The sequence below is a fragment of the Remersonia thermophila genome, chromosome 4, assembly GCF_042764415.1.
Source record: "Remersonia thermophila strain ATCC 22073 chromosome 4, whole genome shotgun sequence".
NCBI lineage: Eukaryota > Fungi > Ascomycota > Sordariomycetes > Sordariales > Chaetomiaceae > Remersonia > Remersonia thermophila.
Genome location: NC_092220.1, coordinates 2,295,200 through 2,311,592, shown reverse-complemented (window position 1 = coordinate 2,311,592; position 16,393 = coordinate 2,295,200). Strand labels below are relative to the sequence as shown.

The 16,393-nt window shown below is 57.2% G+C and overlaps 3 protein-coding genes across 3 annotated transcripts; 2 read left to right on the top strand and 1 right to left on the bottom strand.

The window, feature by feature from the left end:
* Positions 1-439: 439 nt before the first annotated feature.
* VTJ83DRAFT_4792 (mitochondrial 54S ribosomal protein uL29m) lies at positions 440-1,329 on the bottom strand (the record flags this gene model as incomplete). The annotated part of the gene is made up of 2 exons (XM_071011320.1): positions 440-706; positions 787-1,329. The coding sequence occupies 2 exons, from the start codon at positions 1,327-1,329 to the stop codon at positions 440-442; spliced, it is 810 nt and encodes a 269-aa protein (XP_070866242.1).
* Positions 1,330-1,690: 361 nt separating this feature from the next.
* On the top strand, positions 1,691-1,955 carry VTJ83DRAFT_4791 (uncharacterized protein; the record flags this gene model as incomplete). The annotated part of the gene is made up of 2 exons (XM_071011319.1): positions 1,691-1,704; positions 1,766-1,955. 2 exons carry the CDS (start codon positions 1,691-1,693, stop codon positions 1,953-1,955), a joined length of 204 nt encoding a protein of 67 aa, XP_070866241.1.
* Positions 1,956-12,235: 10,280 nt separating this feature from the next.
* VTJ83DRAFT_4790 (uncharacterized protein) lies at positions 12,236-15,338 on the top strand (the record flags this gene model as incomplete). Its single annotated transcript, XM_071011318.1, has 4 exons — positions 12,236-12,983; positions 13,039-13,614; positions 13,662-13,676; positions 13,705-15,338. 4 exons carry the CDS (start codon positions 12,236-12,238, stop codon positions 15,336-15,338), a joined length of 2,973 nt encoding a protein of 990 aa, XP_070866240.1.
* Positions 15,339-16,393: the final 1,055 nt, after the last annotated feature.

The following is a 16,393-nucleotide window of genomic DNA, read 5'->3' as shown; positions in this document are numbered from 1 at the left end:
GGAAGCTAAACGGCGGAGATGCTGGGCCGCCAATTTGATAGGGGGGAAAGTTGCGGTCTGGGGCTCGTCTCGGCTCATTAATGTGATGACATTGGGCGTTGGTCTGGGTCATGATTGTTTCTATCAAGTACATGATGGCTTTTTTGTACAGTAAATAATCAATGTGCCTGGCGCTTCTCATCTTGGCAGACGCTTTCTCCCGGTCCACCACGTGTGGTTGCGCCAAACAACCACCGCTGCTCGCTACACTATCTGTACAAGGAGGACATGCCGCCCGGCGCTGGAGGGCTATGCGATGGAGGTAGATCAGGTAAGTCGGCGGATAGGTTCTGTTTGAGGGAGTAGGGCTGGTTCAAGCGTGTTCCATCGCTGCCCTGCCGGGGGACGGTTGTCTCGTGAGCCGTGCGACGACAGAAAAAAGGGGGGAGCTCGAATCGCGTTATAACCTCGGGGCTTCGGCCGTGGATGTGGCTGACGGTATCGCAGCTGGGTCTGGTGAGGTTGCCGCGTCGGCTTCTGGCACTTTTGTCGCGTCCGCCGCACCCTCCACAGCATCCGCCTCTTCAAGGTAGTCTTTCGGCGTGAACGCCGGACCCTCGCCGGTGAGGTTGACCTCGGGGTCCTTCTTCGCCAGCTCGACCGCGTCTTCCCACAGGTAGAAGCGCTCCGTGAGCACATGCCTAATGGCGCGCATTGTCTTGAGGACCTGGACACCCACGCAGCGAATCAGCAACACGCTCTCCTCCTTCGCACAACCTAGCTTCCGCAGAAGGGAAAACAACCCACCTCCTTGTCCCTCTCGGCCGCCTCGGCTTCACCAAAACCCAGCTTCTGGTTCTCGCGCTCAAAGTTGGCCGTGGCGATGCGGTTGCGCTCCTTGACGCACACCCACCACAGGCGATGCAGATCGTCCCACGACTTGTGGCGTAGCTCCTCGACCGACCAAGCGCGGCCGTGCTTGGAGTCCTCCTCGGGCGTGTTGACGATGCGTTCGCGGTTGTAAAAGAACTCCCAAAGGCCGTGGTCCGGGTCTGTGACGATGGGCGGCAGCTTCTCGCGCGGCACCGGCCGCGGCAGCGGTTCGTCCGACATGGACAACCTCCAGCGCGTGCCCGTACCCCGCATCGCCGACTCGCCGCGGCTCTTGCTGTGGTCGCGGTTGTCGCGCGCCCCCACGTACTTGTGCCGCTTAAGAAGGACGGAGGATGTCGAGAGCGACGCCCTCTGTGTGAACGACGGGTGGATCGGCGCGGTGGGCGTTGAGGCCATCATTCGTATCCTGCTGAGACCGCCCATGGAGAGGGGAGGCCGCATCGCCGGCGCAGCCATGGTGGAGCGAGGTACCCAGGGGAGGGTTCGATGGTTGCTGAAAGCCGTTGCCGTATGAGTCCCCTCACCCCTCGTCGTCGCGGTATGGCAAGGCTCGAAGTTCGGGTTCGATTTGTCTGCGTCGTTCGGCCGTTGATGGCATTCGCATTTGAGAGACTTCGAAAATTTGGCTGGCCCAAGCGTCGGCCCGGATGGAGAAACCGGGGATCCACACAGATGGTGCTCCGGACGTCGGGACCTGTCCAGTCCGCCAACCGGCATCAGCTGCCACAAACTGTCAACAGTCTTCAACTCCAACCGACCCGCCAGACCAAAACAGCAGCTATCAAGCTGACTTAAACACACCAAGACACCTTCAAAGATGTCTCTCTTGCAGTAAGCATTTCTTCTCCGTGGCAGAATGTTCACTTCGATTTAATCTAACACTCGAGAACAGATCCTACAAAAACCTGGGTCCCAAAACCAGGCTCGCCGTCGGCGCTGGCCTCCTCGCCTGGGGCTTTCTCGGGCTCACCTTCACTCCCAAAGTTGAGGAGAAGCTCGGGTATGTGCCTACCGAGGCTGACAAGGCCGAGTTAGAGAAGCTCAAGCCCAAGCTTCATGTCATTTCCCGGGAGTCAAAATGATCACGGTCGCCGAGAATCGGTGATGATGGCTGAGGAGGGTGAACGAACGGATGGATGGGATAGACCGGGTATGAAATGGGGTATTTCTCTTGCTCTCCTGTCTGGCCATCGCTTCCTTTTTATTTCTTCCCGTTGGTCGAGGAAGCAGAGAATCAGGTGGTAATGGTAGTGGAGGAGGAATAGGGGAAAGAGGGAGAGCAGGAAAAGCTGAAGAAGGTGGAAGAGCACGACGCATTGCGGAGCGGGATGATCCTATCGTTGGTTGGCATGCCTCACTCACATACCGTCTTGAAGACCTGTCGTGATGGGAAGGAGGGAGGGTGCATTGTTTAGTTGTCCGGTCGGCTCAAGGAGGATGACTTGACAAAAACATGAACAGACAAGCAGCCAGCCAAACAGTTGCCAGCCCAGCGAGGTTTTTTCACGATGATGCTGTTGCACAGGAGCAGCAAACTGGCCAAGGCTGGCATCAGAATACCGGGATGTTTCGACACGACTGGATGGATAGTCCTAGTCACCTCGAGGCGGAGATGAGCCAGGGGACGAAGGAGAGGCAGCGCTTGTGCCATACTATTATTTCGTGTGCCCTTTGTGTAGTTAGCATGGACGAAGGATATTTAGGGCCGTATGGTGTACATTGAAGCCCCACCCACCTCGCTTTTTCTGCCTGATACTGCGTGCTGCTAACGGGAAACAACTCACGCCAACTGACAGATGACTGGTAATTGATGGCTGTGGTCTTGATGAGAAGTCTGTGGACATCTTCCGCTTCTCGGCGGTGTGATGAACAGAACAGGATCTTCAACATCTCTGTATCTTGTGGAACATCCATTCAGTGGGCTTGGTCTTTTCTAGAGTGTGAGGTATATTTTTTGTCGACCGAGACCTGTGTATCTAGATAACAAGAGCATATCTTTCCTGGCTTGCGCCGCTCTGACGTCTCTGTATCCCTTCTTGCCCCTGACCCCGGGCATCTTACCAGCTTCCTTCTCGGGCTCGCTTCTTAGGGGTTCGTCAAGCAATGCTGCATGGTGTCTGACCAGCCGACTCTCCAGACCAGTTTCTTTCACAACGAAGGTCTGTTGGGTGTAGTATGCCACCATGAGACATCCTGGGCATTTCTCTTCCAATGTGACCTTAAATCTCCGCACAGGCTGTGTTCTCTCTTGATATTGCAAGGCGACCAACACCTACCAATCCCACCGTCTGGTCCAGCACTCTACTCTCCTCCCAAGCCCCCCTTCTGAGCCAACGCTGAACCCCCAAAAGCAATGCATCTCAGCACCAAACGGATACTGATCGTCAACTACTCAGGCAGATAGTCCCTCGTATAGAAGCATCAACTATGTAGATGAAGAATATGTAGAGGAATTTACGTATCCTCCCAAGATCTCGAATGAACCCACACAACATAACAGCGGGGGCCAGTGGTAGCTTCGGCGGAAAGAATCTACCGTCAAAAAAAGCAGAGAACCTCAGTATAGACTACCAGAACGAGTTTTCCGCTTGCCGTTTATTCGTGATCACCAGCCAGCCTCCATAAAGTCTCAGACACTTGTGCGTGTATTCGGCATCCCACAAGTCTAGAGGTACATACTCTGTGTTGCTCGCCGCATGTCACTGAGATGCCCGGCCGCCTTGCGCCATTGCCGCTGCTGTCTCAACCTCATGCCACTGGGTTAGCGACGTCTCCGGCAGGGCAACCTGCGCATTGTAGGCCAGAAGAGCAATAACACCAAGGGGATGAGAGTAAGCAGCAAGCCGAGAAGTATCAGCCCCGCGGGGATGCAGAAGTAGCAGGACAGACTATTCCCCGCCGTTTCCTTGTCTGGTCCAGAGGTTGCGTGCTGATGAGATGTCTACCCGATACTGAATCCCCATCAACCCGACCTCGCCAAATGCCGTGTGCACCAGTGGTGGGTTGGATGATGATACTGTGATCAACTTGCAACTTGCCCGGCCCATCTCTCTTGGGTCAGGCGCACAAGACAAAACCGAGCTGCTGTCCGATGGAAGCCTCCAACGTTCAACACATTCCAGAAATGGGGGACCTAAGACCAGCATTGCTCCATCATGAGTACCCAAGTACGCAGTAGATTCTGAATCTACTATACTTGGACCACTAGCATGCTAGGTCACTAGCGCAAACCCTGGATTATTGTGTACCCAGCACCAATCCTCAACTGCCGGTCCTTTCCTCACAGAGAACGACGCCGTTTCGCTTTCGGTCGCCGCGCCACTCATGCGGTGAGCAGCCGATGATGTGGCTTCCAGGGTGACAGCGGCAACAGTGTCTGGCAGCCGGCGACAAAAAATAATAATAACAAGGGCTAGTCGCCTGTTCGGCCCGTCCGGCAGAGGATCTGGTTGCCGGACTATGTGGCTACGGTCTCCGAGACAGGCCGAGCCCGAGACTGAATACCGTTTGATGAGCAAAACATCGATGGACGCCCGACCTTGGTGTACCCCTGGGATATCACAGTGAAGCAGGAAGTAAAAGGCACGCCCACGGCTCTCATGACCCTGCTTGATCGCATGTCTGCTACCGACATCAGAATGTTTGCGTGTGCCCCTGAATTACTCGTGATGGTTGCATCGCTCACGCGTCGTGCGACAGACGAAACGGGCGAAGGCGACCAGGCCAACCATGCCAGCATGGCGTGTAGATGCATTTCAACATGCCCATTGGGCCAGCCCCGAGACATCCTGCGTCCCTTTTCATGGTCTGGATCATGATTATTATTGACTATCACTGCCAAGCAGGGTCGTGAACGCAAAGGAACGGTGAAACGGTCCGATGAAGCTACTGTGTACTGCGTACATCTTCGGATGTGCGCACGCTGAGATTTTCGGGGGTTCGCAAGGCGAGACTTGTAGTGGCAACCTGCAAGCTGCATGCTTTGCCGCCCATCAGACGAAGTTGACAGATTGATTTCTAACGTTTGTTGGTGTTTCTTTTCTGCACCCGGCCACTTCTCTTGCTCTTGGGGGCAATGAGTGGCGCCCAACCCGCCTTCGTACTGTGGACGCGGGAAAGGCACCTCGAAAGGGCCCCAATCTCTGGGCTCGATTACTAAAGTATTGCATTGGCGCGGATCTGGTCGTTATACTCCCGTCGTGCCGTGCTGTACACGTCACGATTCTTATTGACAGCCTGGAAGGAAATAAGCTGCGCGGGATAGCATACTGTTACTAAGTTGGCCTTGGATACACTTGACACACACACACACACACACACACACACTCAGCGTTTGATCGCATCGAGAGCACAAGAAGCGAGCCGGAGCGCGGCATCTCGCAGGAGTCGAGCGTCAAGCCACACCGATGACACCGGCATGCGTTACACAAGCGTTTGAAAGATTGCCCCAAAGAGGCAATTCCATTTGCCGTCGCCGGGAGTGGGGGTCACCGCCCCAGGCGATTTTTGCAGACAGACCGCCTTTCTCCTTTATCGCACCCCTTAGCCTCGCTCCTGACCGCGCCTTGGAACCAAGCTTGGGTAAGAGGCGAGGTTTCTTTTTTTGCATCTAACGTGGTAATGTCGAGTCACGCGGTTGATTGAATTCGACGACGGTTGCAATGCCAGCCCGACCCTTTTCCGGCCCTCTCGTTCATGCCATCTTCATCCAAGCCGTGACCTGACTCAGTTACCGGTGAGAGATGCCAATCGAAAGGACACAACATCAAGGAGAGTTGTTTGCCACTGCTGCAACAACCATGCTTTTTTTTTTTTTTTGGCCTGCAAGCGCGCCGATGTGTGAGCCTGATTATTGGCTTTGCGCATCATTCATCGTCCGAGGAGCTGCTGACATGATGCGCCAGATGATAGGTGCATGTTGACGTCGATGGGTGCACCGGCCATTGAAGCGTCCTTGATCGTTACCAAATCGCGCCACTGTCCAAGCCTTGAGCATTTCATCTCCCCAGCCGAGCGACCAAAGATATACCTGATTCTACATACTTAGGTAGGCCGAACAATTCAGAACCGCGTAACGCACAGTTCACAGAGAGCATGCCATACAAGCACGCAAGACGTCGGTGCTTAGCATTCGAGGTTCGACAGAATCTGCGACGTCATCGTCCCGAATCTGCTGGTCAGCTCACCCTCTTTGCCGCGTAGCTCACGTATCACGAAGTATCTCCCTGCCTTGCTCTTTCTGCAGGCCGCAGCCAGGCAACCCTCCACAGTAGTCATGACCGTCCATCATCTCGATACAAGTTGGCAGCGCATGTCTTGTCCGGGGTTGGGTGGAGCAAAACACTTTTCCGACCCGCCTCCGACGCTTGATGGGGTCGTGGCTGGCGATGGGCCCGTAGCCAGTGGTTTCCTGCATGCCGAGGCTTGGGGCCAGGGACAACCCCTGCCAGCGATCAACCACGAGGCCGCCACACAGCTTTTCCCTCCCACGGCTTGCCCTTCTCGGGAACCCTACCGAGCGTTCGATGCGCGGGAGCCCTTGGCAGGGTTCGCGACGGTGCCCGGTCCTTTCTCCCTGCCTTTCCTCAGCGATGAGCCTGAAAATGCGACGCCAAATGCTGCGCGATTGGGTGCTCTGATGGTGGCTTTCTGTCCGTGCTAAAAAAGATCTTCCAGGACCTTTTTTCCCCCCATCAATGACCCTCTGAACGATTGGAAGCGAGCCGGATGGCGGGAGAGCTCCTGAGCGTGCAGACGGATCTCGGTCCACATTTCCCGGGAATCCTACGGTACGGGGACCCCCACCAGAACCGGCGGCGCAATGATCACCAGCCACGCGGAAACTACGCCGTTTCAAAATAAAATGATGCCATGATATCAGAACATCTGTCCGGGGCTGGGGGCCGTCGGAGATGAGCAGGAACAAGAAGTTCTCAACACAATGGAGATAAACCAAGCAGCCTACTCTGAGAGTGAGAGTGACAGCATGGCGAAGAAGGAAGAGGCAGATCCTTGGAGAGCTGGAAAACAAATGTGCTTTGGCGGGGTTCTTGGTTCTGGGCGACGCATGGCATGCTCCCCCGCCTCCTGGCCGCGCTGGGAGGTTGGAGAGCGGGGTGCCACAGACGCCTGATGACGGCACTATTTGGCATCGGGCGAAGCTCGGGCGGCAAGTTTCGCTGCACGCATGGCGTTGGATGGTTGAGAGGGGAGTTGGGGGGGAGGGGGGTGTTGCCATCGTGGCACCGGCAATGCAATCTCGTCTGGAATCCAACCGGACGGGAATGGCTGGAATCCCGAAGGAGCAGAACACCTTGGGGAGGCTGCTAGTGGCCCGGATTCCCCGAAATATCAGGTTAGTGGCTTGCTCTGTACCCGGCTCGAGGTGGCGAGCTATCTGGTATTCCAAACCAAAAACCGCCGCGATTTGAGAGCATTTTTTGGCCTGGCTGGTTTAGCCCCGCTCACGGCTCGCCGGCATGGGCGCCACTCCGGACAGGGATGAGCCCGTCGGTAATTGCCCGGCTTTCACTCGTTGTAGTCCAACTTGCTGTGATCGTTGCGTTGGCTCTGCATGAGAAGCGTTTTCATCACTCAGCGAAACCGAGAGAAACGCGCGCGTGCGAAAAAAACGAGCAGGTTCCGCGGGTTAACCATAGCGAGGCCACATATACGGACTGTACCATTTGTCCTATGCGCGCGGGGCGAACTTGGCAACCGCGGAAGTGGGCCCTAGGACACGGAGCGTCCTCCGGCGCCCCCAGGTGTGAGTTGGGCACCGTTCACGGTCGATGGCTGGGGATTTCAAAGGGGGCCGCGCTGGCCGCCCCTCGATGATGGATCGAGCTCGCCGAGAGTGATCCCGGCCGCAACGCAATTGCGGCAGTTAGGTCTGCATGTCGCCTCCAAGCAACGTGGCACGCCGTTGAGCGCAAAACAAACCTGAACCCCTCACCTTCGCTTTGAGACGGGTCAAGCCCGACGGTCCTTTCTTCTTCTGCCTAGTTCCGATGCCGGTGTTGCTCTCGGAGTGTGGAGGGAACGACAGTCAAGCTCCCGTCTCCCGAGTCCCGTCACCGAGGGGGGTACGGTTGGGTGACGGCCGTCGACTTGGGTTCAGTGACATGGCATCGTCTTCCAGTTGATGCCCTGTGGGTTGATACCGGTGTTCTTCTGTTAGTGGAGCTTACGGGGCTTCTAGAAAACGCCCCTCATAACTGCAACTGTTATACGTCGCACAGAGCCTGCGGGTGTGTGGGTTCGCGGCGAGGCCCCTCCCAGAGCCTCAAGCTTGTCTTGAATTGTTATTTTCTCGATGGCCCGCTCTTCTCCCCACCCAACCCTGGAAAGGGGAGCCACAACGTCCCGACGCCATGTGCAAGACGCGGCTGTTGCTCGACTCCCACTTGGACGCGCGGCTGACGCGCAGATCATGTTGGCGTTGGGGGGAGTCCAAATAAGCATCGCAAAGATGGATCCTGTCTCCAGCGGTACCTGATCAATGTGCCCACATCACGTCACTGGGCTCTCTCCATCGCGACCTCAAATCTTCTAACCTCATCTTGATCGGCCACGCATTGAGCTTGCCCCCTCACCATGCAAGGTGCATTCATCAAATTCCGAGGTCGCCGAACCTCGCGCCAAATCTCGCGCTGATACCGCGACAGCCTGAGCAAAACTGGCACGCCAGCAAGACCGATCCCGTTTTGCCTCGGACAATCGCAGGCCATTCTCCCGCTTTCTCTGGCTGCTCTCCTGGAATGGCCGAGCCGCTGGGTGTCGTCATTGCTTGGGCCGATGGCACGGTACCGGCCTCCACAGTGTGAACCCACTCTCCGAAGGACGGCAGTCCCCACATTTCTTTTTGTCCTCTCAAAGCCGTCGTAAATCGTTCCAGATTCTCCCAACACCCTTGCAAATCCCAATTCCACCAGACCGAGGCACGCAGGGATCAGTCTTCTTGGCCAACCAACCTCTTTCAACATTCCTGACTCGTGCGTGGCACATCCCGCCCACTCCGTCAAGACTCAACTTCAACCGCGCGGAAGGCATGTGGGAGAGGCACCTCGGACGGCACTTTTGTGCAACGAAACGCAAACGGCACTCCCTCCTCCTGCTCCGAGCCGCATCACGCGACTGCCCGGCAGTGCTTTGAAACAGGATATCCAGGATATCTCGTCATGGGATCGCCGAGCTGTGAGCGGTGATCAAAATAGAGTGTGGCGAGCGAGATGGAGAGGCTGCCGCATGGACCCAACCTTGCTAGGTTTGTCGCAAGCGCACATAGCACAGACGGCGCAGAAGTAAACGCTAACTAACGTGAGACGGGGGGTTTCCGGGCTTGTTTGGAACTGAGTGGTACGTACTGAGGCGGATGGCTGGAGGTCCTCGTTGCTGTTGCTAGCGTCGCGTTGCCTCTGCCATTGGCCCTCTCGTCCGTTTGCTCGGCGGATTTACAAAGTCACCAAGCCATAATTATCCCCCCAAAATGCAGGCAGCACCCGATGGCCATTCAACACATAGCCGAACGGCCGGTGGCACATCGCCCGCAGCGTTTTCCTCACCGCAGGTCCATCAGGCGAATGCCCTGCCTGGGCCGTCACGCCATTGCGTTGTTCTCACAATCCGACAGACGCTGCAAAGTACTAGTAACCTCCCTTCCCATGTTTTCGACGGTGGTGCGTGGTGGACACGGTCCCCAGGAACGGCCCAAGTTTCTGGACCGCCCCAGAGACACCACCTGCGGCACCGTCCGCTATGGAGCAGAATGCGCTGGAGCCGACGCTAAACCGACTCCATAGCAGATAGCCACTCCTCGCGTACTGGACCCCGCCTCTGTCGCGTGTTTGTGAGATCCGTTTGTTGACATCGATGAAGGGGGCGACTGCGCCATGAGAGGAAGCGAGTCGTGATCAGACAGCTACCGGTCTAGCCGGTGGCACAGGAGAACGCTCCAGCATAACTCGGCCCCTGCTGACGGCACTTGTTAGCGTTCAGAGTTGTTGCTCTGATTACTGATGTCTCGCCGCGTCGCCGCAGCCCCTGTCGTTCCGCCGAGCCCGTCGTTGTTGTCGATCAACCACCAGTTATCATGGGGGTCGATCGATCACCAGTTATCACTTGGGTCGCACACAGTGAACTCCCCCAAAAATATCTAAATCTCGAGCCGTTTTTCAAGACGTCTCAACCAACATGCACAGCAGCACTCTACGTACTGTGTACGCAGTAGACAAACTCGCCCAAAGCCGAAACAGGGCTGAATTGAGATTTGACATTCCTTCCGGGCGCGCCCGGCGTCGGCCAATTTCGCAACAAAGGAACGCCGAAGGAGTGGCAAAATCCCAAGGGCGATGCGTCGTCAGCATGCACAGTGATCGTACGGTGCGCAAATGTGGCAAGACGAGCCGCCCCAAGAAGGAATAGCGCAGTATGGTAACGTTCGTACTTTGACCGGGTTGTTGGAGGCCCTCGCCTGACACTGACACACCATGGCCTCAACAAACGCGAACGGCATCCTCAGAATATGAGATGGTTGCAAGGCGCAATGGTGGCCAAACCTCACCAGCAATGCCACAGAACAAGAACTCGTGGGTTTCAGGTACTGTTTAGAAGAGATTCTCAACATTGGCCTCTCCCTTCAATCTCGTTTCGCCGTGTAACCTCCGTGGGGGAGGGGGCGAAATTGTGTCCCAATGGTCCCCGTCTGTACCTAACGTTACCGCAAATTGCGTTCGACGACCGCGCGTGGGGAGAGAAAAAAAAAACAAATCACATGTGCGCCTCATTGAAACAGACGGCTGGGCCCGGCAGGGCATGTCGGCAGAAGTTGACCAGCCCGCGAAACAATGATACAGGAGACAACACATCGAATCGGGCCGCTGTTGCTCGATGAAAGATAGTTACTTTCGACGCAATTTGCTGTCGTTGGTGCGATGTCTGCTTTGCCATTTCCATGACCGTCCCCCCAAAGGATCATGGGACTTGGCCCGAGTCCTGTCCAAGCCTTTGTGACGCGTAGAGGAAGGGAGCAGTGTAAACGCTGGCCAGCGGCCAACCACACCGCACGTTATCGTGTACATGCTGCGTACAAGCGCCCGTACGGAGCAAGAGAATGATGGGAGGTGCGATACCGGATGCTCGCGGCAAAGCCCCAGGACACTTGGTGCGATCCGACGGGCATTGGGCCGGATGCAAGCGCACTTTATGTCCCAGCTGGGTAGGTCAGGTACCTTGGATACATGGAAAGCCCTTTTCTGCCCAGAAACAGCAAGGACCGGCCGTATTTCGCTCCCTTTCAATATTCCGCCTTCCCGCCCGAACGAACCCCCCCCCCCCCCTTCGTTCCCGACCCAAATCTTGGGATGAAAAGGGTGGTCCAAGCGTCCCGTGCATTTTGTAGCACGCCCCCCCCCATTTTTTTCTCCCTCCAACCTCTCTTTGCCTTGGATCCTTACCCACTTTCCCTTTTCTCTCCCACATCGCGCCTCGTCACCACATCACAATTGACCCGTCTTCTCACACAGCCGGCTTGCAACAGCAACACCCAGGCCAGCAGATTGGGGGATCAAGTAGAAGCTGGAAACTAGACGTTTTCCAAAACCATCGCTTCGGTCACTTGTTTCCAGGTTGTGTGTGGGTTTCGGGTTTCGGGGCGTCTCGAGCTCTTTTCGTCCACTTTCCACTTTTCCGACCCGCAGACCCGTTTTCTCCACCCCGACGGCACCCTACCCTAACGGCTGCCCTCTGATCTTTTCCCTCCTGCCCGCCGCCACCCGCTTCGCATCAGCCAGGCACTGGCCCTTCCCCCAAAACATTAAAAGAGACACGCGCAGACAAAAAAGCGGCAGGTCCCCACACCGACATTCCACTCAGACATCCCCATTTCTCTCCACTTCCACCACGTCCCTCCTCTGTTTTGAGCCTCATTTTCCCGCTTGGGGCGCTTTCTCCACCTTTTTTTTCTCCCCCAGCACGTCGCGCGTCCAAATCAGCCCCATACCCGCGACTGCAGGTCCCGCACCTCAACCACGCACGCATCGCATCGCACGGCATCGCATCCGTGGTTACGCGTGTCTTTTGAGGGGGTCACGATCGCAAGGCAGCCCATCTGCAACCTGTTTCTTTCCGCCGAGGGAAGAAGCCAGAAGAAAAAAAAAAAACAAACTCGAGAGGCCGAGTCGACGCGTCGCAGCTCGCTCGCCGTCGCGTCTGTCGTGAGAGCTTTCTTTGACAGGCTCATCACCACCGCCGCCGCCGCCGCGTTCGCCACGTCAAGGCCAGCAACAGCTACCAGAAACCCTTCGCGCTCCGGCTCGGATGGTTTTTGGTACTCGTCGTCGTCACGGTTTTTGAGCGACGGATTATGGAAGGTCTGCCTCACGGCTCGGCGAATGCTATAAACACGACGGTAGCTTCGTATCCTCCTTCGTCGGCATCAGCATCACCGCACCCCCATCCTCCGCTTCTCCAGCAGCATCCGACGACGTCGGCCATTCCCCCCCACACGCTGCCGCCTCTCCAGCCAAGCAATCCGGCTCTGCAAAGCCCCTACGGTAGCTACCCCCACAGCCCGAGGCCGCCGGCGACCACCAACGCGCCGAGTTCCACCAGCACCATGACCAGCTATCCTCCCCCGCCCCCCCAAAATGCGGGTCGCGGCGGTCCTTACCCGATGATGGGTAACAACTCGTACCCGCCTCAGGCCCCGTACCCGAGCGCCTCGTCGAGCATGCTGCCGCAGACCACCACGGCCGCCTCGCACCCGCAGCCCATCGCTCCCGCCCCGGCCACGGCCGGCGGCCGCGCTCCGCCGGTTCTCCGCCCCATGCCGGCTGGCGGGGTCATGTCGTCCCCCGGCATGAACTCGCCGTACGGCCAGGCCCCACTCATGGCCCAGACTCCCATGATGGAGGAGCCCACTCACGTGGTCGGCTCCCAGGGCCGGAGGGGCATCCTCCCGAGCGCCCCCGGCCGGCCGGCCCCTCCGGCCCCTGGTTCGGCCCAGGCCAAGAACCAGATCCCGCAGAAGGACGCCGACGGGAAGTTTCCCTGCCCCCACTGCACCAAGACGTACCTTCATGCGAAGCACCTCAAGCGTCACCTGCTCAGACGTGAGTTACCCCCGTGCGCCGGAGGACCGACCTGGTTTTGACCCGCAGCTCGCAGACACCGGCGACCGCCCGTACATGTGCGTGCTGTGCCACGACACCTTCTCGCGCAGTGACATTCTCAAGCGCCACTTTATCAAGTGCTCCGTTCGCCGTGGCAACCCGACGGGCGCCAGCCATCTGTCGCACCCTCAGGCCCACGTCAAGAAGAATGCCGCTGCTCAACAGAAGGCCATGGGCGCCGCCGAGGGCGGCGACGTGAACCATATGAACGGTATGGGTAACATGCCCGCGGACGGGATGGTCCACCCGTTCGGCATCATTCCCGCTTCCGACGGCATGAACAATGTGGCCAATAACCAAAACCAACTCCCGAGGTCTGACAACATCAACCGGGTAGCCGGCGATGACGCCGCCAACCGCGATAGGAGAAACCTGACGGGCCAAGTCATGGGCCAGTCCCCCCGGCCGGGCAACTTCGAGCAGCAGGGCTACAACGGCGGCGAGGTCGCTAACAACATGGCCGCCAACATCAATCCTCAACTCGCCAACTACAGCATGCCTCAGAATCAGAACGGAATGCCCATGTTTGGAGGTTCGGGCTCGACCGATTGGTCTCAGATGTTCCAGGCTGGTGCGCATTCTACCTACATCGATTCGATCCCACCTAATACCGGACAGGGACAGATGCAGACCGTAACAATCAAACCCGAGCCTAATCAAGCTTCCGCCCGAGCGGCTGGTATTCCTGGCGACGCTTCCGCCGACTCGATCCTCTTCCCCTCCTGGGGAGTTCCGTCGTCCTACCCAAACATCTACCACCAAATGTCGACCAAGATTCTCGATTTCCTCAGGTCCACCCCGCGCGGCGCCGACGCCACGACGTCTAGCTTCCTGGACTTTTACTTCCATTCCGATAACGTCCGCGATTTCCTCGAGAATTACATCCATTTCCACGCCCACCTGTCAATCCTCCACATCCCGACGTTCCGTGCCATGGAGACGCACGTTGGTCTCCTGGCGGCCATGTGCTGTGTCGGAGCTTGCTACTCGGACCGCATTGAACCGTCCCATATCCGCGAGGTTATGGATGTGTTGAAGGCGGCCCTCGAAGCTTCGTCCCGCATGTTTGCGTCTCTTGTCCAGCCTCCCGGATCCAACCCCGCCTACGAGTGGTCCTCTTTTGGAACCAACAAGACCGACCTTGAAGAGCTGCAGGCCATCATGCTGACCCAAGTCTTGTTCACCTGGCACGGTACCCCGGTCCAGCGCGAAAAGGCGCGCAGAACGTTCCCGTTGATTGCGTCGTCGGCTCGCAAAGCTGGCTTGCTTTGCCTGTCCCCCGTGGGCCCGATGTACAGCGCGGTGCACCAGCCTGATTTCAGCCCGGCTGCATCTGCCATTTCCGAGTTCAACTGGCACGCGTGGATCGAGCAAGAAAAGCGCATCCGCACCATGTACATGATCTATGTGTATGATGTCGCGCTGGGCTTGTACTTTAACACGGGCCCGGAGTTTGATCCCTTCGAGGTCCGGCTGCCGCTGCCTGCTGACGATGCCGCCTGGGACGCGAGCGACATGAATGAGTGCCTCGAGGCCCTCGGGCTCCACGGCCCGGAGGCTGCCAAGATCCGCAACCCTGACGGTACCCGGAGAAGCAACCAACCAGAGCTACGACAGGTGCTGAAGGCCCTCCTCGACAGCAACTACCGCATTCAGCCAGGGGCCACCAACCTATTTGGCAAGTTCATTCTCATCCATGCGCTGCTCGCCATGATGCGCCGGGCCCAGCTTGAGGGGGATGGGTCAGCAATCTTGAATCGCGCAAGCACCCCCGTCCCTGCGCAGGCTTGGTTCGTTGGCGGCCAGGCAAGCCCTGCCAACAGCGGTCGGGCAACTCCGGTGGATACTGGGGCCAATCTTCTCGATGCCCCCACGGCCAAGGCGCTCATCACCGCGCTGGACAAGTTCAAGAGCAATTGGGACCACGACATGGCTGCGCAGTTCCCACCGTCGCCGACAGTCAACCCACGGCGTTACGGGTTTACGAGGGACGGGATCCATTTCTACTGGTTGGCGACATATCTTTTCAAAAACACACGGGCGACCGATCTTCAAATGGCGCCGGATGAGCGCTTTGCCCATGTCATACATCTCCTCAAGTCGGTGAAGCAGTGGGTGTTGACAGACGGCGCGTCTCGGGGCGAGGAATTGGGTTCAGTTGCGGATATTGACGCGTCATATGGGGCCACGGATCTGACCCTCGACATGACACAGTTGTTCCGACCATTACCGACGGCGGGGAAGTCGACAGGTTTTCCAGCCGTTCTAGCTGGCAGCTTGCAGAATCAAGCATAATCCCTCTCTATCGTGGAAGCACGCATTCATTCTCTCTGCATTGGCGGCGTTTTAGTCTCTCGTTTATACGTTTTCGGCGGAGGTGGTGGGGATGGCCATTGCGTTATTGCTTTCTGTTTTTTCGACTTACATCTCAGAAAAAGACAAAAAAAGACAAGGTCATCCATGGCAACCTCCGTTGTTGCACCACCAAGATTGGCACAAAAACGGCGGGTTATTTGCTTTGCATCGCACATGGGGTGGTTGGTGGGGGTCTGGGTGTGTCGGTGATAGATTTCTCTTAGGGGTCTTCTGCATTTAGAGAGCTTTCTCGCATTCGACAATGACCAACAAATAGACCAAGGAGAGAGGGGTGGGCAAGGCGGTTGGTGAGGTTGTTGAGGAGTAACTGTGTGGGGGAGTGAGCGCTGGGTCTTTATGGCTCTTCCGGGAAGAGCAGCTTGGCCTTGTGGGATGAGGAGGAAGAGCAAGAGGAGAAATGAGGGTGCTGACCTGGGAGAGAATCTAGGCGGAGAATGGAAGGGAAGAAGGGGGGGCTCGGGGGCTCTTGAGGAGGGGGAGGGTGAGGTACATGAGTGAGCCAAGGCCAGTTATAATGAAGCTTGCTTTTTTATATTTCACTTTGACTCTTCACTGTCTCATGTCTGTCTTGAAGTTGCCGGTGCTTTCTGGCGTGGGAGGGGGATTGCTTCTGGCGGTGAGATGAGAGGAGTGTACGATTGTTTTCCGGACGGCGGGAAGACCGCAAAAGACGGGCAGGAGGGAGAGAACATCGAGTAAGTTGGTTGGTTGGGTCAGATCCGGAGCGGCCAGCGCAGATGATAGGGACCTTGATCACCAGATTGTACTGTCATAGTGTCTGAGTACTTTTACGATGCTCCTTTGAGGCTTGGTCGGCGCAGCTGGGGTCAGGCGAGATGATGTTCATGATGGGGGCGGAGGGTGGTGAAAAGTCAAGCCAATACCATGCGGTGTTTCCCAGGGCGAGCGTGAAGTTATCCATGGTGATTATGTGCCCGCCGTGCCGTGTCGTGCATGCCTCGTTGCTTGAATGA